General features: G+C 46.7%; 1 protein-coding gene and 1 long non-coding RNA gene across 8 annotated transcripts in view; both read right to left on the bottom strand.

Moving 5' to 3' along the window:
• Positions 1 to 6,118: 6,118 nt before the first annotated feature.
• LOC111946477 (uncharacterized) lies at positions 6,119 to 7,976 on the bottom strand. 3 transcript variants are annotated; one of them, XR_013651719.1, is made up of 3 exons: positions 6,708 to 7,974; positions 6,498 to 6,598; positions 6,119 to 6,408 (listed from the first exon to the last, which is right to left on the bottom strand). XR_013651719.1 is itself a non-coding variant. In XM_078938108.1 (3 exons), the coding sequence occupies exons 1-3, from the start codon at positions 6,891 to 6,893 to the stop codon at positions 6,265 to 6,267; spliced, it is 447 nt and encodes a 148-aa protein (XP_078794234.1). In that variant the 5' UTR covers positions 6,894 to 7,112; the 3' UTR covers positions 6,119 to 6,264. The 3 variants fall into 3 exon arrangements, 1 of the variants encoding a protein (XP_078794234.1); XM_078938108.1 differs by having other exon boundaries at positions 6,119 to 6,424; positions 6,708 to 7,112; XR_013651718.1 differs by having other exon boundaries at positions 6,498 to 7,976.
• A 16,208-nt stretch (positions 7,977 to 24,184) lies between these two features.
• LOC111946478 (uncharacterized) overlaps positions 24,185 to 26,687 on the bottom strand; it is a 9,998-nt gene continuing 7,495 nt past the window's right edge. For all 5 annotated transcript variants that reach the window (XR_013651750.1, XR_013651751.1, XR_013651752.1 and 2 more), the window contains 2 exons: positions 26,578 to 26,664; positions 24,185 to 25,079 (listed from right to left, as the gene is read on the bottom strand). This is a non-coding gene — a long non-coding RNA (uncharacterized LOC111946478). The remainder of the gene's footprint in view (positions 25,080 to 26,577; positions 26,665 to 26,687) is intronic.

The following is a 26,687-nucleotide window of genomic DNA, read 5'->3' as shown; positions in this document are numbered from 1 at the left end:
ATTTGAATATGAATGTTATAATTATATTTTATATCAGTCACATTGGAAATATTGGAAATATGGAAATATTTCTAGAGTTCTGATTGTGTTTTGAAGAACAGGCCTCTTTGTTCGCTTTAAGAGCAAATTTATAATCCTAATTTAGAAGAAAAAGTTGACTTTGGCTGCCCAATCCTGGTCCTCAAGGTCATGGAGTTTCTAGCCCTCCCTGCACTTCTTGCTGCTGGTACCTGGACCAGGTGTGCTGAGTCAGTCAGAACATGGAAACACCTGAGTCAGCAAATCAGCAGCAAGAAGGAAGGAAGGCAAAAGCAAAAACACAGGCAGGGTGGTAGATCCCAAGGACCAGGATTGAGCAGCCCTGATTTAGAGTATTTACAAAATACACTCCTGCCTGTGTGACCCTAATTGTTTGAAACCCTAACCCCCTGTAACCACGACAACCCTTCAATTAATGTCTAGACGACCTCCAGCCTCCAGCCAGACCTCCTTCAAGTTCTCTGCATTTATGCCTTGAAGCCAAACAGTCGACGGAAAAACTTGGTGATAGAGGACCTCTTCTCAGGTTTTTCTTTAGGCTCTTTGACTTTTTCTACTTTCTTCTTATCCTTCACTTTCTTCTCTTTGTGGTTCTTTTTCTGTTTTTTCTCCTTTCTAACATTCTTTGGAGTTTCCTGCTGGAGTATTTGCTGACATTTGTTCAGGTCTTCAACTTTGTTTGTACTTTCAGTTTCTCCATCATTTGGTGTTTCTTCCATTTCTTCAATAAGCAGTTCTATTCTTTCTTCACTTTCTTTTTCCTGGTGTTCCTTTCCTTCCATCACTTCATTTTCCTCCATGTCCAAACATTGGTTTCTTTCCTCTCTTGTTTCTTCTCCATGTGTCTGGCTCTCATTCCTGAGATTTGGGTTTTGCTCTACTTCAACTTTTTCTCTGATCTTTTCTTCCAGCTCCTTCTCTTGATTCTCCAGGTAAGTTTGTTTTTCTCTGAGTTCATCTGCATTTCCAGCTTCTTCAGACAGCAGCTTGTTTAACCGCCTCTTCTCATTTACATTGAATTTCAGATGATTTCTCAGATCTTTCATCAGGAGTTCTTGCTGGGAAGCAGCTTCCAGTTGTCTCCTCATTTCATTGTTTTCTTTTTGGAGCTGTTGGCTTTCTAGAATCAGTTGACAGTTAGCATCAATGAACGATTGCATCTCTGCTTGGGTGGCTTCCACAGCTCTTCTGAGTTCATGCACATAGTTCAGCTTCTCATCTTCATCCCCTCTAAGGGAAGCTGTTTGCAGTTGACTCTTCAGCTGGTGGTTTTCCTTTTCCAGCTCCTGGATGTTAACAACCAGCAAAGAGTTTGCGTCTTGAAGCATCTTTGTGGTCGTTTGGTTGTCTTGAAAAGCTGTTTGCAGTTCTGCCAAACGGACCCTTTTCTCAGTGTTCTGGTCTCTTTGGGTTAGGAGAATTAGAGCCTCATTTTCCAGCTCCTTCAGCTCTTCTGTCATCTCCATGAAAGATTCCTCGTCTGGAGAAAACACTTTGAGATCTTTGTTTTGGTCCAGAAGTTCTTTGTTTTCTTCAGCCAATTGGAGGCTTTTTTGCTGCAAGGCCAGATGTTCTGATCTGAAGGCGTTTTGCTCCATTTCCATCTCCTCCATGTAATCTACTCTCTGCTGGACCATCAGAATGTTCTCTTGTTGGGCGCGTTTGAGCTGATTTCTAAGCTCAGCGATGACTAAGTCCTTATCAGACTGTTGCTTCTGATTTTCTTGGTGGAAATTTGGCTGCGGCTGCACATGTTGATTACGCACAGCGGGATTGGGATTAGGATTTCTGTAATCCTGTTTATGATGTCGGTGAGTGCGGTGCGGATTTCCAGCACCGTGAGGGTTCTGCCAGAAGTTCTGGCCGTCAAAGTTTTTCTTGTATCCCCTGTTATAGGCCATTGTCTCCAGAATAATAGGCAAAATATTATGTGTTGGTGGTGAAACAGTAAATATTTGCAAATGACTTTCAGGGAAAACGGCTCTAAAGAGGAGAACGAAGAGTTTCAGTGGCTTTACTGAAAAAGGCTTTAAGTTGCTCAAAAACGTCTGTTTTTGTCAAACAAATTTCTAAAGTCCTGGGGTCTATAAACAAAGATTTCTGAGATGATGTCACAAAGACTCTGACATCAGACATTAGTCATCATCAGTCATCGTCAGTCATCTTGAATAATACCTAACCTAGTAATGATGTCACCTGACCTGATGACATCATCAGCAGATTGGGTCATATTATGACACGTTGCTGTATTTCAAATGTCAAGAGGAAGAAATAGTTTTTTTAAAAAGTAGAATCTCTTTTGTTTCTATTTCTGCTCTTTTCTGTTTTGTCTCTAAAGCATATTAGGCGAGACAATTAGGAGAAGAATCTCTTCTAAGGTTTTGTTTAGGAGTTCTTTTTTTTTTTTTTTTTTTTTTAACTTGTCCTGTCCAACAGCTGGGAAGACAGATGAGAGCTGAGGGCCTCTTGTGTTGGACATATTTTACTTTAACAAGAGGGGTTATTAATCTTCAGACAAACCAAAGGTATGTCTGGATAAACCCCTTTTGTAATTGAGGCCAAACTTTATTAATTTCAATCATGTTTGAAAATCTTTGTTTAGGAGTTCTTGTAAGGAAGCAGCTGGTGTTGATTGATCTTCTGTTGGTGATGGACCTTCCCCAGCAATAGTTTTTACTTCATTACCAACAGTTGTGTCATTGGGTCTGTCTGATGGAGATGAAGTTCTTCTGAAGCTCCTTCCACATCTTCCAGATTCATGGAAACTTTCTTTGAGTTTTGTTCCTTTTCTTGAAGCTGGATCTCAATGTCAGTTGATTTCTTGTCACTAGTGTTCTTTCCACTGGCAGAAGTGACCTGTTTTCCAATCAAAATGTGCTCAAGTGAAAAGCTTGAACCATGCAGAGATTCTTGGTCACAGGGGAGCATGTCTTCTGGTCACAGATCTTGATGTGTGATTTTGAAGCATTTGACATTCCATCCTGCAGTTCTTCCTCAAGCACCTCACTCACATCCACAGAGGCACCATCAGCTGCTGGAGACTTTACCTTCATTCCTGAAAACTGGGCCTCTCTCATGAGGTTTTGTTCTTTGGCAGCATACGTCTCCTTACTGTCCTCTGAAAGGCGCCTCATGGTGAGGAAATCATGAGTGAGGGCTTCTGGTCTCAATAACTACAAATGCATTTCCAAAGAAAAAAGATGTTTTTTCCTGCTTTCTAAGGAGAATTGTTCTTCTCCAGCTGTAAATGGAGTTCACTCTCTGTGTTCAAACAAAATGATTGAGAGACTTGCTGTCACATTTGAACGTTTATCAGAAGAGTTATTGAGGCTGGAAGTCTGAATCTGGGAAGATCTTTTTAACTTTACCAAGTCTTCTGAGTCCTGCACTCTGATTGGTTGACACCCCCTTGGCCCCCCATATTCCATTATCGGACACAGATCCGTTTTGACACAAATTTCTTACAGGGAACGTGTCAAAAGTCTGAGCGCAGTTGTAGCGAGCTGTGATTCGAGCAGTTGTAATCACCAATTGGAGGTTGTAACTCTAAATGAACACATGCAAACGGGAATTTGTCAGTTGGGATTTTGTTTGTCAAACTTTACAGCTGAAGATTTTTACACACAGATGCAGATTTTTGGTGTACAAGTTCTCAGATTCTATTTTACAACTTCTCACATCAAATCTACAAGCTCGTCCATTTTGACCCATTTTTACATTCATATATGAGTCCGCAGCCAAACCAAAATCAATAAGTTTTCATTTGTAATGTTTACAGTTCAGCTTGACCATGATGATATCATCTAATTTAATGTCATCATGAAATACTTCAGTACATTTTAGTCTGTTCAGAGCTCCCAGCAACTGCTGAGCTGCTCTGATTCCACACAAATGAGTCGGTCAGAGAGAGTTTTTCTGTATCAAGTTCTCTAAGCTCTGATCCAGATTTTCATAGACCAGACTAATGTAATTTGGATTCTTAAATGACTCATGGAACTCAATGAGATTGTCGTCTGGATCCAGAGATTTAATGATTCACATGGCTTTATCCTCATTCACTACTTCACCCAAGAAAGTTCATTAATTCTTAACGTTTCCAACAGATAGTGTCCTGTTCTTGGTTCACTCATTTTGTGTTAAGTTTACTTAAAAGTTCTATTTCTGTCTCTTTCTGGATATTCTCTTAGATTTTCTTTTCTTTTTTAACATCCATTGGAGATGACTCTCAGAGGACAGAGCAAGAACAAGAGCTGTTTGCAAACTCTGCAGCAATCGTGAAGCCACACGGGAGCTGTCCAGTGCTGAAAATCAGTCCAAAGCCTGCAGTGATCATGGACAGAGACGCAGAGCTCTATACATGTGTTGGAAAGGAAACTGCCTTTAAGATCTTTTCCTGAATCTCACTCACCATTTTTACAGCTGACTATTCAGACAGCAGAAACATTCTTCTATGTTTTCAGAGGTCAATAATTATTAATATTTACTCAAATTAGTTTAGCTTCCAGCTCAGTTTCCAAAGACCTGCTCCTGGATTGAGGTCAACTGATGTTTAGGGAGTCTAGAAGGTTGGGCCAGCTCTGTGACTCCAGAGTGGATCTTCATTTATTATTATCTGCAGCAATATTTTTAGCAATAATAAATAGTTTGTCTTTGTTATGTAGAGTGGGGTTGGTGTGGGAGGGGGGGGGATGGCTAAACAAACAGAAAAGGGAGAAAAGTAGTTGGTGGATAATTATGGAAACATAAGGAGAGCAGTTACAAACAAAAGAGGAAACAAGTTGCTGGAGATTTCTCAGTATGACTTCCACATAGATGTGAACCAAAAGTTCTGACCCTGTCCACAGCAAACACATCCACAAACACAATAAACGTGCCTATTGGCTTAACAAACCTTCACACATGTCTTTACAGACCCACAAATACAGATCAACTCACAAACATACAAGCAGAAACATGTCAAGCGTGTCAAGCTCTACCGTTGATGCATGAACATTTTCTCTCTATCCAGCACTCTAACCCCCAAACTTTTTACTTTGCTAACAACCTACATGTAACTTTACAGATATTTTTTAAACGTTAAAACTTTATTTTTAATTTCTTTTAAAGAACCACACGTAGCTCCGGAGCCTACTCTCCATGACTTTCATGCACAATAATTAAACATTTGTGTATTTGGCATTTTAATGCATTGCATCAGAAAGAGACACAAAGTGCTGAGGATTATTTTTTTTTTATTTTTTTTAACTTGTCCTGTCCAACAGCTGGGCAGACAGATGAGAGCTGAGGGCCTCTTGTGTTGTACATATTTTACTTTAACAAGAGGGGTTATTAATCTTCAGACAAACCAAAGGTATGTCTGAATAAACCCCTTTTGTAGTTGAGGCCAAACTTTAATTTCAATCATGTCTGAAAACCTTTGGTGTTGGACCGGACGGAAAAGGAAAGAGGGGAAGAAGAGAGAGGGACGTTAGAGAGAGGGGGGGTAGGGGGTGATAATAGGAGGGGAAGGGGGATAAGACCATGAAGCAGCATAAAGCAACAAGTTTACTGGTTGTTAATCATTATGGTAAGGTTCAAATGTAGCACAAAAAGGGCGGAGCCTGTCCACACACACACTCAAATGTTATAAACACACCTGCTAGCTGCAAAAATGTCCACCTGTCGACATGTACACAAAACAGTGTTCACACGCATACTTATGCCTTAAAACCAACTAGTGTGAAATATTCCAGTCATTCAGTCATGCAAACTGTTGAGCTAACACCTGTGCTCAGGTGAGTGTTTATGTTCTTCTAAAATGGATGGTGGAACGTGAAAAGAAGGAGGGAGAGTGCCCAGCCATCCCCCCCCCCCCCAAGACCCCCACCGCAGCAGCGGCAGCCGGAATCCCCCCAACGGCACACGGGAACCGGCAGGGAACAACCGCCACCCGGGCGACCAAGCCCACTGTTAGGGGGGTAGTTGATGATGAAAGGCAGTAAGAAATTTGGAGATGGAATGAAAAGATGTAATTGAATTATTGCAGGTTAGAGGGATGATCTGGGTGAGAACACACGAGCCACCAAAGAGGAACCAAGTATTTTTGGCCACAACAATAATTTATTAATCCTAAAAACCTGACTGGCCAATAAGATGGTAAAAAACTTTAAAATACATAAAACAGCTCTAAAAAGTATAAAATACAATAAGATGAAGAAACAGGGTAAAAACTAGTAAAAAGCTATATTAAAAGTCCGGGGGACAGACGACAAAAACAGCTTTGGGAGGCCGCAGATCCAGAATCCAGGGGATGTCCTCCACCCGCCAGACTTGACCCACGATGTCCTTCCTCCATGACCAGGGAAGTCCTCGGGTCACACGCACCGGGACCTGCAGGCAAACATATCTGCCAGCACCAGAAGCAACCACGGTTGCCTTAGGCCATCCTGAGGAGTGTGGCTACGCTTTCCCATACTTACAGGCCAGGCAGAGTTCCCCTCTGCCTCTGCGCGTATTCAGCCTCACAAACTCCTCCCCGTGTCATGTCGCTTCTGGCTGGCCTTCCGGCGCGCTGGGACTCCTACGTGGAAACACAAAAGCGGCAGCACCAAAGGTACTCCAACATCCAGGCTGGACTCAGCCTTCTTGTGTGTTTCTACCAGTCTGCTAAGTCATGTCGGGCTACTTACAACACAGGCAGGGTCCCTGCCCTGCCCCTGCGTGTTGACGGCATGGCAGAACTGGCGGTCCCAGCGGTCCAATTTCCCCCGGTGCATGCGCCCTCCAAACTCCATTGGTGCACCTGATGAGTGGTCTGGCGGTTCAAATGAGTCCCCTGTGCATACAGGCCCAGTGGTTCCCGTCTTGTATACCATGCTCCCAGGGTGCGCAGAACCAAGCGCCCCTGGGATATGCGCCCTCCTGGCCAGGCAGGAACTTTTCCCAGAGTCTGCTACATTCTGGAGCCCGTCTGTTTCTCTGCTCCACTCCTATATAGTCTATCAATTAAGAGCAGGTGCTTCTAATTAAGGGGCGTGTCCACATGCAGCATGCAAAGGGTGAAAAAACACAACATGCAAAAAACCATCCAATCATGCAATTTGTCCCACCTGCTCAAACCACCACCCAGGCCAGGGCCAGCAGGACCGGCGCAAGGCCCCCAGAGCCAGAGAGCAGGGAGGCACGGAGGGAAAGAGAGCGCCGCCCCAGCCCAACCAGGAGAGCAGCCCCCCCGCCGCGCCGGGAGAACCCAACGCAGGGCCCCACCGGAGACGGACGCCCACAGCCCCAGACGAGCACCCCATCACCACCCAGGAGTTCCGGGCATCCCCCCGCCCCAACCCCAGGTACGAGCCAGGACCCCCCAAGGGAGACCCGCTCCGCACTCCAGGCAGCCATCCGCCCGGCCCACGGTTGGTCCAGGGAGGAGCAAGGCAGGGGCCAGCCGCCCCCGCCCAGGAGGGGGGAACCCCGGGGAAAAAGGAGGGCCCACAAGGGGTGTTGTAAATATGGCCCGACCAGGCTCGGCCACAGTTGGAAATTTGGCGGGGCCCAGCACTCAGGAGCAAGGACCAGAACCCACCCCCCAGGGACACGAACACCCCCGGCTCAGATGTAATGTGAACCCCCCCACCGCGCGGAGAGAGCACCGCCGGGCCCAGGAAGCCGGCACCCCGGGGACACGGCCGCCGTTGCAAAGGGGCCCGTACCCCCCACCAGGGAAGAGGCAGGGGACAGATGGTCCTAGGTCCCACCTTCCTTGTAAAATGTGTGTGCGTGTATGTGTGTTTGAGAGGGTGTGTGTGTGCATGTGTGTGTGTTTATGTTGGGATGTATATATTGAGGGGGGAGGGGTGTGTGTACTAAGGGTGGTGCAGTTAAAATTGGCGGATAGGGCATTAAGGGGACATCTCCTGATTACTCACAGTGACGTCCCCTCACCCTCCCCACCAAGGGGCCCTAAATGTCTAAGGTGCGGTTAAAATTGGCGGGTAGGGTGCTAGGAGGACATCCGCTGCTTGCTGGCAGTGATGTCCAAGCACCCCCCCCTACCAAGGGCCCTACATGTCTAAGGTGCAAATAAAACTGAAAGAGGGGGGGCCCACTCCATACGGCAACCAAAGGAGGGGGGCCACTGCCTAGTAAACCCCCCCCCAAGGCTCATCGCAGGCTAAGCCCCCCACCCCCTCACCCTATTATGAGGTTATATGAGGAAGGGGGTAAGTTGGGGACAGCTGGTAGACTGTCCCCCGGTGGTCAAACAGCTGTCCCCCCCCCCCCCCCCAGCAAGGGGGCCAGGCCCACCCAGCCCAGGGGCCCCACCCCCGGAGGCGCCGACACCCCAGGCCCAGCGCCACCCCCCCCACACAGAAAGAGAGGAGCCAGAAAGCGTCGGCCCCCCCCGGAGCAAGCCCAGGCCCCCACCCCCAAACGCCGGCCCTAGAAGAGCTCTGGTCAGGCCTCGACGGGACCGAGGCAGCCAACTGGCCGGGGAAACCGCCGATGGCCTCAGCGGAGACCCCGACCCGTCAACCCCCCCTGCCCCGTACCAATAGTGCCCCCCCCCCCTCCCCCAGAATGCCCCCCCACAGGACAGGGCCGACAAGACCCCCAACCCCACCCCACCCCAGACCCCGCAGCCGAGGCGGATGACACCCAGAACGACTTGGGGCCCCAAGAGGGTTGTCCCGTCCCGCCCCAGAGCCAGGGAAGGGCAGATCCCAGCCCCAGGTGTAGATGGGAAGCCCATCCAGCGCCGCTGGGCCCCCCCCCCGAGCAGCGCCCCACGCCAACCCCCCCCAGCACAGGCAAAGGGACCACCCCCCCAAGCCAAGCCAGACCACCACCCCACACCCCCACCACGCACCCCCACACCCAAGCCCAGAGGACCACGCAGCGCCCCAGCCCGCCCCACCCAGGCGCCGGACCCGACCCCCCGACCAACGGAGCCCCCACCACCCCCCGCCAGGCACCGGAGGCCCCGACCCCCACCCCGGCCCACGGCAGAAGGGCTGAGGATTAAACAACACATCTCACATATAGATTATCTTGTACAGTCCATCATTACTAAAATGCAGTTCTCTGTTTATTTCCTTCCTCGAATAAACCAGACTAATTTGGTTTGCCTTTTTGCTTTTCCCCTTCCAAGTTTGCTTTCCGTCTGTGCTGACCTGTGGCCTCTCTCAGAAATGTTTGGAGTTAGGAATTTGTTTTCTTCCCCAAGTGTTTTCTAGAGGAGAGACTTGCTGATGTCAAGCAAAACCCCAACAAGATAATCCTTCTCAGTCTGTGGAACACAGACACAAGAAAGTCAGCCCCCCCGTCACTATCCACTGTCATGGTTGGACATATTAGAACTGACTTCTCTAATGCAAACTGCTGCTCCACCTGCTGGTCTATGACAGTGTTGCTCCCAGAGGCTCCTTTTTCTCATGGTGACCTCTGTCAGGTTGCAGACCCCTGAGTCAAAAACTAAAAGTCAGAATGGATAAAAGTTGTTGAAGGCTTTTGTGCGGCCAACAGCAATACTAAAGGGCATTTTCCCAACAGAATGAAAAGAGCAAAAGCTATTCCACTGTATGAGTTTGAGGATGAGCACAGCGTCACAAAACACAGACCTGTCTCTACACTGCAACAACATTTGAACATTTTAGAGAAACTTTAGACATTTATGAGGTTCTAACTGACTGACAACAGATCCTAAAAGATAAAACTAGAGCTACGTTAAAAAAAATGCAGTGGGGACATTTGCTAAAAAAAAATCAATTGACAATATTTATTAACTAGAAGGAGCTGAATTTCCAGAAGAAAAAGCAGAGCTGAATTTGCTGAAGAAATGGCCAAAAATGTGAAGATGTTAAACCTTTGAAACAAAAAAAACAACAAAAAGAAATAAAGAAATGATCAAAGTTGACCATAAATAAAGTGAAAACAGCACAAGAACAAAGAAGATATGTTTATTAAAAATGGGAGCATCGGGTATCATCAAAGCAGAGAAGTTGTGCAGCACAGCTCACGTGTCTCGCCATGACGACGCCACCAAGCAGGTACAGTGGACAGGAGCTGTTCTTCATCATTTAGTGAGGAAACAGCTGTTTGTTTGGTTTGATGTCGTTCCCTCTACAGTCCAGCAGGGGGCGGTGTAGGAGCAACAAGAAACAATGTTTTTCACTGAAAAGAGAAGACTTGTTAAAGTTTCCAGAAGCTGCTGGATCAACAACTGTGGGAGTTCTTGTCAGAATATTCTGATGAAGAGTACAGAGTAGATCAAAAGGCTGGGTCTGGATGTTTCCTCAGGCTGTGCTACAGCGTCTACTCTCAGGTGTGATCCCACTGCTGAGCGGCACACGGGCTTTGACCTGCTCCGTTTCCGGCCTGGGCCGGTTCACCCGTCCTTAGACGACCTGGTCTCCCCGGGCTCCCCCAGAAAGACCATATCGGTACCGAACTCAGTGCAGACACCCGATCAGCACAGTCCACTGCAGCTCAGAGCTCCTGAGCTCCAACCATCCTCCAGCCTCAGCCTCCATGAGCGCAGATTACAGGCGTGCGCCACCACACCCGGCAGGAAACACAGATCAGCTGTTGGACTAAGATGCTGCAGTCACAGCATCTTAGTCCAAGAAAAGATGGAACTACAGAACTCTGAGATGGAATATCCAGACAGATGCCATCACTAGACAGCGCGCTGAACCTTTTTTCTTCAATGATTTGTGATATTCACTGGATTCCAGGAATTACATGAAATCTTCTCCATCTTTTCTCACCTTTGTCATAGTAGGAATAACACGTCAATGTTCATCTTGACCCCATAGGATAGCACAAGGGATCATAGCTCTCTTTTAGTTGTCTGTCATTCTGACTTCATATGTGCTGTTCTAGTAGAAAACAGGAAGTGCTTCTTACAATTTTTAGTCATCTTAACATCAAAATACTCTCCAAAATTAAATATAATCACTCCTTCACTTCCATAAATGTGGTATAAAGTGTAGAAAACACAAATATTCAAATGTACAAAATTAAAGAAAAAATAATTAAAAACGTTTTTCAGTATGAAAATCCCTGAGGATTCAGTCATGATATGGTTAAAACGGCTGTTCAAGTCCCGGCTGGGGGACATGAAAAACAACATCAATGGGGGATCTTTCTGTCTGGAGTTTGCATGTTCTCCCCGTGTATGCGTGGGTTTTCTCCGGGATCTCCGGCTTCCTCCCACCGTCCAAAAACATGCTTCATAGGTTAATTGGCAACTCTAAATTGTCCATAGGTGTGAGAATGAATAGGTGTGTGATTGAGGACATTCTACCCTGCGACAGACTGGCGACCTGTCCAGGGTGTCCCCTGCCTTCCCCCACATGTGGCCGGGATAGGCTCCAGCAGCCCTGTGACCCTGAAAGGGACTAAACAGAATAGAAAATGAATGAATATGAATACGGCAGAGTTTGTTGATGCGTTCCTCCATATTGCTGTGCTGCTGTGTCACTACCGTTTTCTGGTTCATCCTTCTGTGGATATAACTGTATGCTTCGTGGAATTGGCATGGAGATTTCTCCTCTCCCAGTTCACCTTGTCCACCTGAAGTCTTAGTTAATTACAGGTTTTCTACAGGCAGTTTGTCTGGACCCGCCCATAAAAGGTGTAACGCTTTTGCTGGGAAATGATGTGGCTGGCAAAAACTGTCTGACAGTTTTTCCATGCCTGTTATTTCAGGAGTCTAGACATAAAATAACGTTGCTGCAGAGAAAAAACAGTTCAGAAAGCTGACTGTCTGAGTGAACATGACAGGTTTTCTCATAAACAGGTGACAAGGAGAAAGGACCACACGTCTGTTTTGGAGCGCTCCAGGAAGTCCAAGCTACCTATACGTCTCCAGAACCCGGGGCGTGCAGGTCGGATAGCAGCCGACCCTTCTCACCCTGGACATGGATTACGAAGGCTAAGGTCCATCAGGACCAGAACCTGGAGACATAAGAACAGTTTCTTTCACTCTAAGGTCAGACTCATGAACACCTTTTAACTCCTCCCCCCTTAAACTTTTCACATAAATGTTCAGTCACCAGTCCACTACCCACACCTTCTCCATCCTCAGTTTGCACTGTTTGCACCATTGTACCTCTATTTATTGCTGTGTCCTTTGTGTTGTTATTTTTTTTGCTCACTGTTGTTTATTTTTGTTATTCTTAAGTGTTTTTTGTCGCACATTAGCACCGCAGCAAATTCCAAAACTGCCCTGTTCACTGAAAATGGCAATAAATACTCCTTGAATCCTTGACATAAAAAGATCTCAAAAATTGCTATAATTTGCGTATTTCCTGTTCTGTTTGCTACGTGTAAAATCAGACCACATTTGTCTGTGTCAGTTTCTGAAACATATCTTCAGCCAATCATCATGTCTACTGTTTCCTATTGTCTGCCTATTTGGTGATTTACAACAAATAAAAGGTGAGAACCACTGAGCCTCAGGTCCATCCTGGACTCCTGGGGGGTATTCCAGAAAGCAGGTTATGCTAGCTCCCACGGTAAGTTTGAGGCTAAGGAAGTTGATAACCTCAGTTTTCGGTTCCAGAAATGGAGGTATGTTTCAGGGTAGGTCAAGTTGCCATAGCAACTCATGCTCTGAACATAACCTGGTCGGGAGCAGGTTTAGTTGAAGCTTAGTTTGTTTACAGAGGTGAAGCAGCATGGCGCGTCCATTTGAAGATGATTTAGTGGATGAAGAAGCTCAGATTATACTTTTTCCACCATGAAAGGGTGATAAGATCACGTATGGATGTTGGAAAATTAAACTTTTTTACTTTTATCTAACTTAGTTATTTGCTTCAGTTAAGATAAATCATTTTTTTGTTAAGCCAGCTTAAAAATAACACGTAGTTTTCAGACAGTTATTTTACTTTCATTCAAATTAATTCAATTAAGTAGGTGTAACTTGGGTGCTGCTGTTAGAGCGGCACCGCGAGGGATTGTGGGATACCATTTCCTTTGCTTGTCTGGATGGATTTGGGTTTAAGTATGGCTTTTTGACCAAATGTGTTTAGTTGTTTAGCTGTTTTACTGTGCATTGCCATGTTCTGCTGAGATATTTTGTCCTACTTTGCTCAAGTCTCTGCACCATGAGTGAGAGTGAAGGAGAAGATGATGATTTTATATAGCACACATATCAATCAACATTGTAATGACAATGATGGAAAATTCTTTAATGGATTTATGCGAAAAGTGCATTTTTTCCCGTCCTTTTTATTGTAATAAAAATTAGCATATCTGCAGGCTCATACTTAGACATATGAAAGATCAAGAAGTATAATTAATTAAGATGGAAAAAATATTAATTGAATTGGAGTAAAATGACATTTAGTTAGATAAATACATAAATTTGAGTTGTATAAACAATTATTGAGTTTTATAGACGTAAGAAATTAGGTTGATTAAATTTAACTCAATTATTTGTTACCAATAGAAGTAATTCATTTACGTTGGCAAAATTGGATAAGTTATATATATATGCGTCACAAGGAAAATGGAAATAAGATCAGAAATTTGTGCGTTTACTTTCTCTGTTCTTCTACTGCAAGCAGAAACTCTTTCTTTTGATGATGCAGCCGTGTTACTTTTTTGATAGACGTATAATCTTCATACGCCGTCATTAAAACCTCAGACTCCGTCTACGTCTCACCGAAGTATAGCGCTCTCTTTTTTCTCTCCACGCGTTTCCGTGGTGACTCCAGAAATCGGCGATCTATTGAGAATGTCTTTATGTACATGCCGTGCTTGCCCATTAACCCAGGGTTACCAAGCCGAGCGTAATTACACCAACTCATATCCGGTCTTTTGGAACCGACATACCCCGAGTAAGCAAGTTCAGGCGGATTTCAGCCAGAGTTCAGGCTTAAAGTCAGGCTAGTTTAAACATGCTTCCTGGAATACCCCCCTGGGCTGGATTCAAAGCTGCTCTGTGTTTTCACTGTTGAATGCTTTAACGTTTCAGAATGATACAATTGTCACGGTGCCTGTCAGTCACCTCCCCCCTCCCTCCTGCTCCTGCTCTGCTTCGAACCCAGAGAGGGGCATCCCCAGTGAGCCCCGCCAGCCAGGGGTATGCTGGGGGGGCTCACTGGGGATGCCCCTCTCTGGGTTCGCGTTGGCACCCGCCCTCCACCCCGCTTTTTACCTGCATATTAGACACTCTGATTCATCTAGGGCCTTGTGGAGAGGGTCTGGTGGAGGGGGGCACGGTGAAAAATCCGTGCTCACCTTTCGCTGCCCCCCCCCACAATTTTAACTTCCTCTGTAGAGACACACGCTGCATGCTAGCAGCACACACACAGCAAATACACACCACTCACAGAGGGACCCCGGAGTGGGGGGGTCTGCGGCTTGGCAGCGGTGGGGCCCCCCACACTGGAGACCTCCTATTTTACCTGCAGCACACACACAGCACTCCCACACCTCCATACATGGGTGGGGTCAGGGGGGGCGGCCGGTCTTCACCCGCCTGGTCCTCTCAGGGCGGCCGGGCTTATGGGTATCCTGTCGGCTGCGGAAAGGTCGGGCATATGGCGCTGGTGGTCGGCCGGCTGGGGGGGGTGGGGGGTGGGGGGGGGGGCGTTACTGCGTGGTGGCGGTGGGTGTGGAGGGTAACCAGATGATTGTGAGTATGTGTGCGTGAGTGCATGGGTGGGACGGACCTGGGGGCTGGCTCGCTGGGACCCTCTGGGGCTTCCCTCCCAATCACAGAGAGGGGAGGGCACTGAGAGGGTTGGGGAGGGGGGCTTAGATATTATGGCGGGGGGGAGGGGGTTGTAGTGTGTAGGGTTGTAGGGTTATGGGGGGTGGCTCTGGGTGCGTGGCGATCCCTGGGTTGCTCAGGTCGCGTGCCTGGGCTGGCTTGCGGAGACGGGGCGCCGGTCGGGTGGTGGACGGCTCATGGGTTCTGGGGGCCTGGCTTCGTCCGTGGCCCTTGTCTCGGTGTCCGGTGCACGGTGGCTCCCATGGCTGCCGCCTGGTATGGCTAAGCGCTCCTGTCCTGTGGCCTGGGGGCCGGACACTGGGTTCGCTTATGCCTGGCTGGTGGGGTGGGCGGTCCCCTCCTACCCCCCTCCCGGGCTGCCTGGGTCCTGATGCTGTGGGCGCTCCTGGCCTGGGGGGCTCTCCTGCCCTCTCCTGGTCTGGCTGGTCTGGCTGGGTAGGATCTGGTTCCCCTTATGAACACACGGTTCACGTCGGCAGCATGCATGTATCTCCACCCCCACGTGCACGTGCACACTGCCACACTGCTCCCTGTCTGCTTCATCCCTCCTCCTTACCCACGGTGTATTGATGGACAGATATTTTTCGCTCATCTTAGTGTCAGATTTTCACCTTTGATGTAATATTTGTCTTTCCAGCAGATGTGGTATAATTGTTACAGCTTAAATTAATAACTTATTCAAATATGTGCTTGTATCCCCCACCTTTTCACCTTTCTTCCTTTTACTCTCTTCCACCCCCCCCCCCTCCCTCACATTCTTCCCCTCTCCCTCCCCACACACACTAAATGTAATAAATACATTCGATCATCTTCTTTACCGTTTTTCCCTTTCGGGGTCACGGGGTTGCTGGAGCCTATCACGGCCACTTGGGCGTAGGCAAGGGATGCCCTGGACTGGTCGCAGGGTAGAATATCCTCAATCACTCATCCATTCACTCTCACAGTCATACCTATGGTCAATTTAGAGTTGCCAATTATCCTATGAAGCATTTTTTTGGACAGTGGGAAGAAGCCGGAGATCCCGGAGAAAACCCACGCATGCACAGGGAGAACATGCAAACTCCACACAGAAAGGTCCCCCATTGATGTAGTGTTTTTCATGTCATCTTGTCTCATTGAACCGGGGCGCTCTTGCTGTGAGGCAAGAGCACTAACCACTGCGCCACCGTGCAGCCCTGTAACAAATAAATAAAAGAAAAAAATACGACAAAAAGGGGTTTATACAAATCTACACTCTAGTTTCTCGAAGCTATATAACCTCTTTTTGTGATAGTAAAACCTGTCCAACACAAAAAGCCTTCAGCTCTAATCTGTTTGCTCAGCTGTTGGACGGAACAAGTTAAAAGAAAGAAAGAAAAAAAAAGGAACCAGCTGTCCTGCATCACCGATCATCCTGACTGCCTTCATAAGGGTTCTACTCACTAGTATCCAGTGCCAGTTTGTTATACTCACTCCGGTGCTTATGTCTGACCTTGTAGTATCTGTTAATCAAGTTAAGTTACTTTACTTACCTCGCCTTGTGCTCACCTTCAGGTTCTTCCACCACTGGTCACGCTGGTTCCTCCGTCCAGAGCCTCTCTCCACACTCCAAGCTGGTTCCACCGTCCTCGGCGCCCACGCCTCATGTCAAGCTGGCTTTCGCCGTCCTCGGCGTCCGCGCCTCGCCTCATGTCACTCCGTTGTCCTCGCCGTCCATGCTTCGCCTCAAGGCGCTCCGCCGTCCTCGGCGTCCACGCCACGCTCCTCAGGATCCCCGGTTCCAAACAAAGTAATAATCAAAGAAGCATGGGCATGCAGAAGATATTGCTTAGTAGTACATAGACATGAACCAATGTTCAATGAACTCGTTCAATAGACATAGACAATGGGCCCAAAACGTAGACAGTGGACGCAAAAACACGATCAGTAGACATAGACAATGGACCAAAGACATAACAGTGGACGCAAAAACCCATTTTGATATTTTTGGCACAAACGGAACCTCATACACTAAGACTATTTCTACTTTGTTTGAAGGAAATCCAACTGCAACCACTGACGTTGCTTCTAACTGCCCCTCATGCTGTCTCTTCTTGAACTGTTTATGATTGTAGGATTGTTCTGTTTTGTCTTGGTATGTGTTATGAATGCCTTGAGTTAATTGTTCTGCAGAGCAAGAACCTCCTGAAAACCACTTTTAAACTGAGTCAGGTCTGTTTTTCAATGCCAGGACTTGCCGGCTTGGTCGGTGGTTGTTGCTGCAGTTGTTGCCCTTGCTGGGGCAGCTGGAGTTTAACATTGCAGCCTCCCGGCTGTGAATTGGACCCCTTGCCGTCCCGGTCTGGATGGGCACTGCGGCGATGCTCCTACGGCTGAGCTGCCTCTTGGTATGAAAAGATTCCCAGATACTGTTGTCTCACAGCAGAGCCAAGCCTTCCTGTCCTTCTAGAAGTTCTGTTGGTGATGGACCTTCCCCAGCAATAGTTTTTAGTTCATTACCAACAGTTGTGTCATTGGGTCTGTCTGATGGAGATGAAGTTCTTCTGAAGCTCCTTCCACATCTTCCAGATTCATGGAAACCTTTGAGTTTTGTTCCTCTTCTTGAAGCTGGATCTCAATGTAAGTTGATTTCTTTTAACTAGTGTTCTTTCCACAGGCGGCAGTAGTCTTTTTTTTAACATCCATTGGAGATGACTCTCAGAGGACAGATTAAGAACAAGAGCTGTTTGCAAACTCTGCAGCAATTGTGAAGCCACACGGGAGCTGTCCAGTGCTGAAAATCAATCCAAAGCCTGCAGTGATCATGGACAGAGATGCAGAGCTCTATACATGTGTTGGAAAGGAAACTGCCTTTAAGATATTTTCCCATATCTCACTCACCATTTTTACAGCTGACTATTCAGACAGCAGAAACATTCTTCTATGTTTTCAGAGGTCAATAATTAATAATATTTACTCAAATTAGTTTAGCTTCCAGCTCTACCTCTGCCGGTTCCAAGCCCGGTTTGAGAAGGTTGCGTCAGGAAGGGCATCCGGCGTAAAACATTGCCAAATTTACCATGCGACTTGTTCGCTGTGGCGACCCCTGATGGGAGAAGCCGAAAGTGGAAGAAGAAGTTTAGCTTCCAGCTCAGTTTCCAAAGACCTGATCCTGGATTTCTCACAAACAAACTTGTCTCTAGTCTGAGTTGCTCCAATGTACAGTGGTTCTTTTCTGTCTCACAGTTCTGCTGCTCCCCACATGTCTGCTGTGCAGTGTGTCTTCTGATTTGTCTCTTGTGTCTTCGGTTTCTGGGTCTTTCTTTGTCTCTCAGGCCCCGACCCCTTTGGTTCTACTGGGGTCAGTTGCATCTGTGTTTAGTTCTTTCATGTGTTGTCATTATTTAAAGAGCTGTCTTTTGTGTTCTTGTGTTTTTCAACGGGAACTTCTAGACGTGGACGACCGGCGCTTAAAGAAAGTTCCTCTGTGGTCCACACAAACCCTCAAACTAGAAAATAGAGTCGTGGATGTTTGCATCTTCTGCAGAAGACAGGTTGTCTGTCTCTATTTAATCAGCTAATGTCAGCAAAGCCGTGCAGATGTCGCTGAAATATGTCATCTCTCTGACTAGAACACAGCAGAGCGGGTATCCAGGAACATGAGTCAGTTCAGGGATCAGCCAATGAACGTTTAGACCCACCCACTTTCAGTGATTGACAGACAGACTCATTCTGCTGAAAAAGCTCATCAAGAAATAAATAATTCATTCTGAAAAACAGCAATGTGAAATAAAAGCAAAGCTACTTTGGAAAATATTGATTCTGAAATGTGAGATTCCGAAAAAATGAAAATGAAAATAAAGGCTGCAGCGATCCTCTACACCCAAACGTGTCTCTGAGCTCCTTATTTTACATATGAAACTCCGCTTTACTAACACCGAACCCCAGAAAGACGGCTACACGGAAAATAATCTGATTTTGAGTCGCCAAAGGTTCAGAATCTCTTTGTTTTAAACCTATAATAATCCGGAAATAAAGCTTCTCAAAAGGCTCCACATATTTCATCTTCAAGCTAGATTCCGATAAACGGACAACTTCGGTGTTTTCTCCTTAATCTACGACTTTTTTTTCTCGTAAATTTAGGAGATGAAAACTCGTAAATTTACTTTTTTTTTTTTGGTGGCCCTAAAACTCTGTATTTAACAACCCCTCCAAAACAAATTAAAAGAAAAAAAAAACAATAGTTAATTTCTTCTTGCTTTGTTTTATTAATTGAATGGAACTTTATTTATCTCAGGGAGAAATGTAGCCATCAGCAGCCCAAAGAAAAAAAAGTGATAGCACGATTGCAAATCACTAGATATTGGATCAAACTAACAAATCAGTAAATAGGTACATCTACACATTTACATATTTTTTAAGACCTGGTAATACAGAGTTGTGCAGTCTGATAGCAGTGGGAATGTGAGACCTGCAGCTCGTTTCTACCCTGTGGGTGTCCAAATCTGTCACTGCAGGAACTTCTCAGTCATTTTGCAGTCGCCTGCAGTGGGTGAGAGCTGCTGTCTGTGATGGACAGCAGCTTGATCAACATCCTCCTCTTACCCACCTCCTCCACAGAGTCCAGCTAGCAGCCCAGGACAGAGCTGGACCTCCTGACCAGCTCATTCAGTCTCCTCTTGTCCCGGTCGTGCTGCTTGGTCCCAGCAGACAACAGCATAAAGAAAGGCAGAGGCTACCAGAGAGCCAGAAAAGGTTCTGAGCAGAGGTCTGCACACTCCAAAGGACCTCAGTCTCCTTAGAAGATGGAGGAGACTTTGGCCCTTCCTTTACAGGTCATCTGTGTTGAGGGACCAATCCAGTTTGTTGTACACCTCCTTGAAACTGTCGACCATGTCAATGTCACTTCCTGGATGTTCTCCGGGAAGTGGGCCACCGTTCTTGGTCTTCTGGGGTCAACCACCATCTCTTTGGTCTTGCTGGTGTTTGAGCACAGGTCATTGCTCTCACACAAGCTCACAAAGTTCCTGATGGTTGACCGTTCCTCCACAGCACCTCCTTCAGACTCACAGTACTTCTGGAGATGACAGCTGGTGGTTTTTTACATGAAGTTCAAAGTGTAGAGAGTGACGAAGAGAACAGAGCACAGTTCCCGGGGGGGGGGGGGGGGTCCTCTTTGCTCCAATCGTTACCAAAGATCCTTTTCATGTGTGTGTGTATGTGTGTGTGTGTGTGTCTTCTAAAGGGTGCAGTTAGAACTGGAGGGTGGAGCACTGAGAAGACATCTGCTGCTTGCTGGCAGTGATGTCCAAGCACCCCCCCCCCCACACCACCACCACCACCAAGGGTCCTACATGTCTAAGTTCAATTAAAACCGAGAGGGGAGGAGCCTGTTACCACACGGCAACCATGGGAGGCGGACCATTGCCAAGTAGCTCCTCCCCACAAGGTGCATCGCAGGCTGACCCCCCCCCTCCATCACCCTGATAAGTGATTATATGAGGAAGGGGGCAAGTCGGGACAGCAGGTAGACTGGCCCCTGGTTGGTGAAAAAACTGACCCAAGGTCTCCCCAGCCAATGGGCCCCATCTCCCAAAGCGCAGTGCCCCCATGCCCCACCACCCCAGCCCACACAAAGAGAGAGAAGAAAAGAAAGCGCCGATCCCCGGAGCAAACCCAGGTCCCGCCCCCGAGCACCGCCCCTGGGAAAACCCTGGTTAGGCCTCGACGGGACCGAGGCAGTGCAACAATAGGGTTGACTCTCCCCAGGGCAGCCCCCCTCCCCCCAATAAAAGCCAACCCCCACCTGCACAGGCAAAAAGACTCACCCCCAACTTCAGTGATGGCATCTGTCTGGATATTCCATCTCAGAGTTCTGTAGTTCCATCTTTTCTTGGACTGAGATGCTGTGACTGCAGCATCTTAGTCCAACAGCTGATCTGTGTTTCCTGCCGGGTGTGGTGGCGCACGCCTGTAATCTGCGCTCATGGAGGCTGAGGCTGGAGGATGGTTGGAGCTCAGGAGCTCTGAGCTGCAGTGGACTGTGCTGATCGGGTGTCTGCACTGAGTTCGGTACCGATATGGTCTTTCTGGGGGAGCCCGGGGAGACCAGGTCGTCTAAGGACGGGTGAACCGGCCCAGGCCGGAAACGGAGCAGGTCAAAGCCCGCGTGCCGCTCAGCAGTGGGATCACACCTGAGAGTAGACGCTGTAGCACAGCCTGAAGAAACATCCAGACCCAGCCTTTTGATCTACTCTGTACTCTTCATCAGAATATTCTGACAAGAACTCCCACAGTTGTTGATCCAGCAGCTTCTGGAAACTTTAACAAGTCTTCTCTTTTTAGTGAAAAACATTGTTTCTTGTTGCTCCTACACCGCCCCCTGCTGGACTGTAGAGGGAACGACATCAAACCAAACAAACAGCTGTTTTCTCACTAAATGATGAAGAACAGCTCCTGTCCACTGTACCTGCTTGGTGGCGTCGTCATGGCGAGACACGTGAGCTGTGCTGCACAACTTCTCTGCTTTGATGATACCCAATGATCCTATTTTTAACTAACATATCTTCCTTGTTCTTGTGCTGTTTTCACTTTATTTATGGTCAACTTTGATCATTTCTTTTTTTTTTTTTTTTTAAGTTTCAGAGTTTCAACATCTTCACATTTTCAGCCATTTCTTCAGCAAATTTAGCTCTGCATTTTCTTCTGGAACATCTGGAGGGCTGGTGCAGAGACAACAACCTCTGCATCAACGTGAAGAAGACCAAAGAGATGATCGTGGACTTCAGGAAGGACAGACACCCCCCTCCACCCCATTCACATTGGAGGGGCCGTGGTGGAAGTAGTCTCCAGCTTCAGGTATCTGGGCGTGCACATCTCCAACAACCATACCTGGAGCACCAACACTTCCTGTCTGGCCAAAAAAGCAAATCAGCGCCTCTATTTCCTGATGAGGCTCAGGTGAGCTGGGATGAGTTCACAGTCTTGACCTCCTTCTACAGGTGTGTGGTGGAGAGCGTCCTGACCTACAGGTGTGAGGTGGAGAGCGTCCTGTCCTTCTACAGGTGTGTGGTGGAGAGCGTCCTGTCCTTCTACAGGTGTGTGGTGGAGAGCGTCCTGTCCTTCTACAGGTGTGTGGTGGAGAGCGTCCTGTCCTTCTACAGGTGTGTGGTGGAGAGCGTCCTGTCCTTCTACAGGTGTGAGGTGGAGAAGGTCCTGTCCTTCCACAGGTGTGTGGTGGAGAGCGTCCTGTCCTTCTACAGGTGTGAGGTGGAGAAGGTCCTGTCCTTCCACAGGTGTGTGGTGGAGAGCGTCCTGTCCTTCTACAGGTGTGTGGTGGAGAGCGTCCTGTCCTTCTACAGGTGTGTGGTGGAGAGCGTCCTGTCCTTCTACAGGTGTGTGGTGGAGAGCGTCCTGTCCTCCTCCATCACTGTGTGGCACAGCAGCTGCTCTGTGGCAGAGAAAAAAGCTCTGCAACGAGTGACTACAGCTGCAGCCTTCAGACCACCACTGACATCTATGAGACCAGATGAAGGAAACGAGCCTCCCCCATCCTGAAAGACCCCACCCACCCCTCCCCCACTCTGTTCCCCTTGCTCCCCTCTATGGAGTCCTATACTGTTCATAATTAAATAAATAAATATGACGTCATGCAAATACACAATCAACCAATAAATCTCTCATAAATATATAAAAAGATCATGAAATTGTGAAAAACCTGCACACTGATTTTAAATTAGCCATTGTATTATTCAATATATTACATTTTGCTTTAAAACATGTTCATTATTTTAAAACAGCATTTTAAAATATTCATTTTTAATCATGTGGAATATTATTATAATTTTACGTCTTTTTTCAGAACCTCGGATTTCAAAATCAATATTTTCCAAAGTAGCTTTGTTTTTATTTCATGTTCCTTTTTTTCACAATGGCTGATTTATTTCATGAAGAGCTTTTTCAGGAGAATGGGTCTATCTGTCAATCAAACCAGACAAGGCGGAGACACTTTTGTGATTGGCTATTCCTTTACCCAGACATGAGCAGCAGCACCCTAACTCCCCTGACTACATTGATCGAAGATGCTTCAGCAAACGTGATGGCGCAATGCACACCCCTCAACACTAGGGGGAGTATGCACCTTAACACATCCACAGTGTTACAAGAAATTGGGCAGTTTTGGTTCTAAATTTGCGGATAAAAGTGGCTTTAGGCGAGTGTGCATAATTCAGGTGATTTTGTGGTCGGTTTGGCAATTTTCATCTTCTTATGAACGTATAGTAGTGGTCTAAGTTAGGCTGAGTGGTTGTTGGAGTTCCACTAAGCTTCTATGAACTGGAGTTTCCATGAACTCACCATGCCGCGTGTGGGAGGGGCAACAAGCTAATGTTTTTAGCCTTATAGCCACATGGAGCGGTTGCTTGTGCTCATCTCAGTAACAATGCATGGATGCACAATGCACATGGAGAGTGTTAAGATGTCAGAAACGTCATCGCACGAAAGGTTCAACATTTTCCCTGAGACTCTCTGTCGGTCCGCCAGCTCGCCTCCTGCGAGCCAACATAAGGCTTAAGGCACGATGTGAGCTCTGAGTGAATGGCGTAAGAATGAGGAGTGTTTCAACCGGGGACTGAAAAGATGTTGACTACCGGCAGCCTCTGTGGTTTGGTCCACACAAACCCTCAAACTTCAAAAACAGAGTCGTGGATGTTTGCATCTTCTGCAGCAGACAGATATTTTGTCTCTATTTGATCTCTAATGTCAGCAAAGCCGCGCAGATGTCGCTGAAATATGTCATCTCTCCGTCACACCGCTAAGCGGGTATCGAGGAATAAGAGTCGATTTCCATGGATCAGCAAATGAGCGTTTAGATCCCGCCCACTTTCACTGATTGACAGAAAGACCCATTCTGCTGAAAAAGCTCTTCATGAAATAAATCAGCCATTGTGAAAAACAGCAACATGAAATAAAAACAAAGCTACTTTGGAAAATATTGATTTTGAAATCCGAGGTCCTGAAAAAAGACGTAAAATTATAATAATATTCCACATGATTAAAAATGAATATTTTAAAATAATGAACATGTTTTTTAAAGCAAAATGAAATATATTGAATAATACAATGGCTAATTTAAAATCAGTGTGCAGGTTTTTCACAATTTCATGATCTTTTTATATGAGAGATTTATTGGTTGTGTATTTGCATGACGTCATATTTATTTATTTAATTATTTATTTAATTATGAACAGTATAGGACTCCAAACCCCTCAGGCAGGAGCTGTGGAGCATAAAGAGCAGGACCACCAGATGAGGAAGAGTTTCTTTTCCAGAAGCAGTCAGACGCTGAACTCTGGAAGATCACTTTTCTTTTGATCAAAAGCAGTAAAGTTGATTTTCTTTATAACAATAGTTTTAATACAGACTTCATGTAAACTGTTGATAAATTCATACAATAAATCTACAGAATGAAACAATAAAACCTTTATTAACTTTTTGTGATGTTACACATTTAGACATTTGATGGAACTATGAGAGGCAACAACACATTTATACACACAAACACACACATAGTGGGGCAGTTTAATACATGTGATAAAAATAAACATTTACAACATAAATAAAACCCAACTAGGATTAGGGGTGTGGGGGGGGGGGGGGGTCACTTGGGTTGGGGTTAGGATTAGTTTCAGGTCAGGGATGGGTGGAGGCCATGCTATGGCTGGGGTGGGGGGTTTGGTTTGGTAGAGGTTAGGGTTAAGATGAGGTCAGGTGACGTGTCAGTCAACGCAGATTTGAGCAGATCTTTGACACCCCCTACTACAGGGGTCAGAGGGGGTGGGGCAGGAAAGGTTTAGGATTTAGGGTTAGAGGTCGGGTTAGGATTAGGATTAGAGTTGGTTAGTCAGGGAGAAGCTGCAGTCAGAAAGTCCTGAAGGATCCTCACGGACACGCTGGCGACAGCCACCCCCCCCCCCCCCCCCCCCCCCCCCCCCCCGGAAGGTTCCAACTGAACAGAGACAGAGGGGACAGCAGATTTAAAGGACATTTCATGCTATTCTATAGTCTACATGCAGAAATATGAGAATATATTACCTTTGGCTCACTTAAGAACGATTTTTGAAAATAAAAAGTTACTTTTGCAGCTCCATTTTTGCATGTGTATGACAGCCCGCTGGTTTTCATGGATTGGGGGGCTCACAGTTGTAAGGCAGCTGTGCTGCAGCATGGTGGCCCTCCTCCTCCTCCTTACCAGGCTGATGATGTCAGGGGTGACAGTCCATGGCAATCCAGAAGGGCTCCCGAAAACTAGGACTGCCTCCCCTGGCCGCACCACTGCAAAACTTAAGATAGGGAGGGGGATCTGTGGGAGGGGGATGAAGACAATGCAGATTTAGAAGATCCTTGACACCACCTCCTACACCAGAGAAGATCTCTGCTGGACATCTACAGCTCCCACTCCCTCAGTAAAGCCCAGAACCTCCCCCTCCAGCCAGCCTTCAGCTCAGGGACCAGAGGTTCAGGCACTTACCTCCAGACACATGATATGAACACCACCGCTGGCATTGTGGCCTCAACCATGTCTGGTAATCCCTATTCCAGCAATAGGAATTGCTGCCGACGATGTCGTTCTTATATAACTGCTATTCTTATTTTGCTTTTTCATTTTATTTCCCAACTAATGACTAATCCGCGATGATCCAGTATAAACTGAGGGAAGTGACTTTAACAAAAAAAGTAATAAACAAAATAGAAAAGTAGTAGTCCGCTCCCGCACTTGACTAGTGAAGTGGACCGGCGGAGCGCGGAGTTACAGCTTTGTGTTTGATGGGAAGGGGGGGGGGGTACATGAGCGGTATGTGTGGGAGATTTAAGACTGCGATCCGTCCCGCAGCTCTAGGGGAACTAGCTACCGAACTCAGAACCGGGCCTAAAAGTGTGTGTCTGAGCACAGCTCGGATCGTCTGCACACACAGCGGTTTGAGCTTCAAAGCAGAAATGTCGCTCAGTCCTTAGAAAACGTTCAAACAATCACGTGGATTTGTGTTTCCAGTCATGTCCCGACTAAATAAAGGCTGATGTTATTCACAGGATGCAGCGCCACCCAAAGCTAATGTCGTTAGCCCGTGTTAGCATACTGCTAATACTGGCTTCGTTCAGAAAAAGCACTGACCACACGGATTAAAATTCAAATGATGAGCGAACAGGTGTTTCATAATAACCGTAACATTATTAAAAGCACGTTTAGAAGATCATCTCGTATTTTACCGAGCTGACATGTCGATATATATAGCCGCCCGGCGCTGTTTAACATTGTTTTGTATTGAATTGTTACATTCAATAAAGTTTAAAAAAAAAAAAAGCCGCTCGGCGGAACTTATATCCTCTTCCGGTTTTCAAACCCTACCGCGCATGTGCGAATGATTTATTCCGACAGAAAGTGTGACCTTAGTGAACGTTTTTATATTCTGAAAACATTTTTCTGGGCCCATGTACACGGTTGGATTCTAATCCGACCATTGATCCCCTCAAGATATTTTGTACATGTAACCGCGTCGACTCGCAACGTGGCAGGGTCGTGGCATCACGATGGTGGTCTCTCCATCGGGATGTCAGTCACCCATCACGATGGACGATGATATCGTCCATCGGCACAACCCTACTGAACATCTTCAATTGTTGTGGAAAAAGTACAAGACGTTGTTGTGCTTTGTGTTCATGACACATTTTCATCTGCATATCCACACAAAAATCAGTAAATGGTCTTTGGTCTTCAACCGAACCAGCAGCAATGACCATGAAGGCATCACGTTACATATTTTCCAGCTGAGAGAAGGCTGTGGCTGACGAGACAAACCTACCAGGAACTGGAGGACAACATCTGCAGGGACTCCAAAAGAAATCCCTGGATATTTGTGGCTCCTGTGGACCCCTAGGACCTCCCCGTCCTGCAGAGCCATACGACAGAAAA

Source organism: Oryzias latipes, chromosome 19 (assembly GCF_053564925.1).
Source record: "Oryzias latipes strain Hd-rR chromosome 19, Olatipes_Hd-rR_3.1".
In the NCBI taxonomy this organism is placed as follows: Eukaryota; Metazoa; Chordata; class Actinopteri; order Beloniformes; family Adrianichthyidae; genus Oryzias; species Oryzias latipes.
Note: the sequence above shows the minus strand (reverse complement) of the source record. Positions and strands in the feature narration are given on the sequence as shown.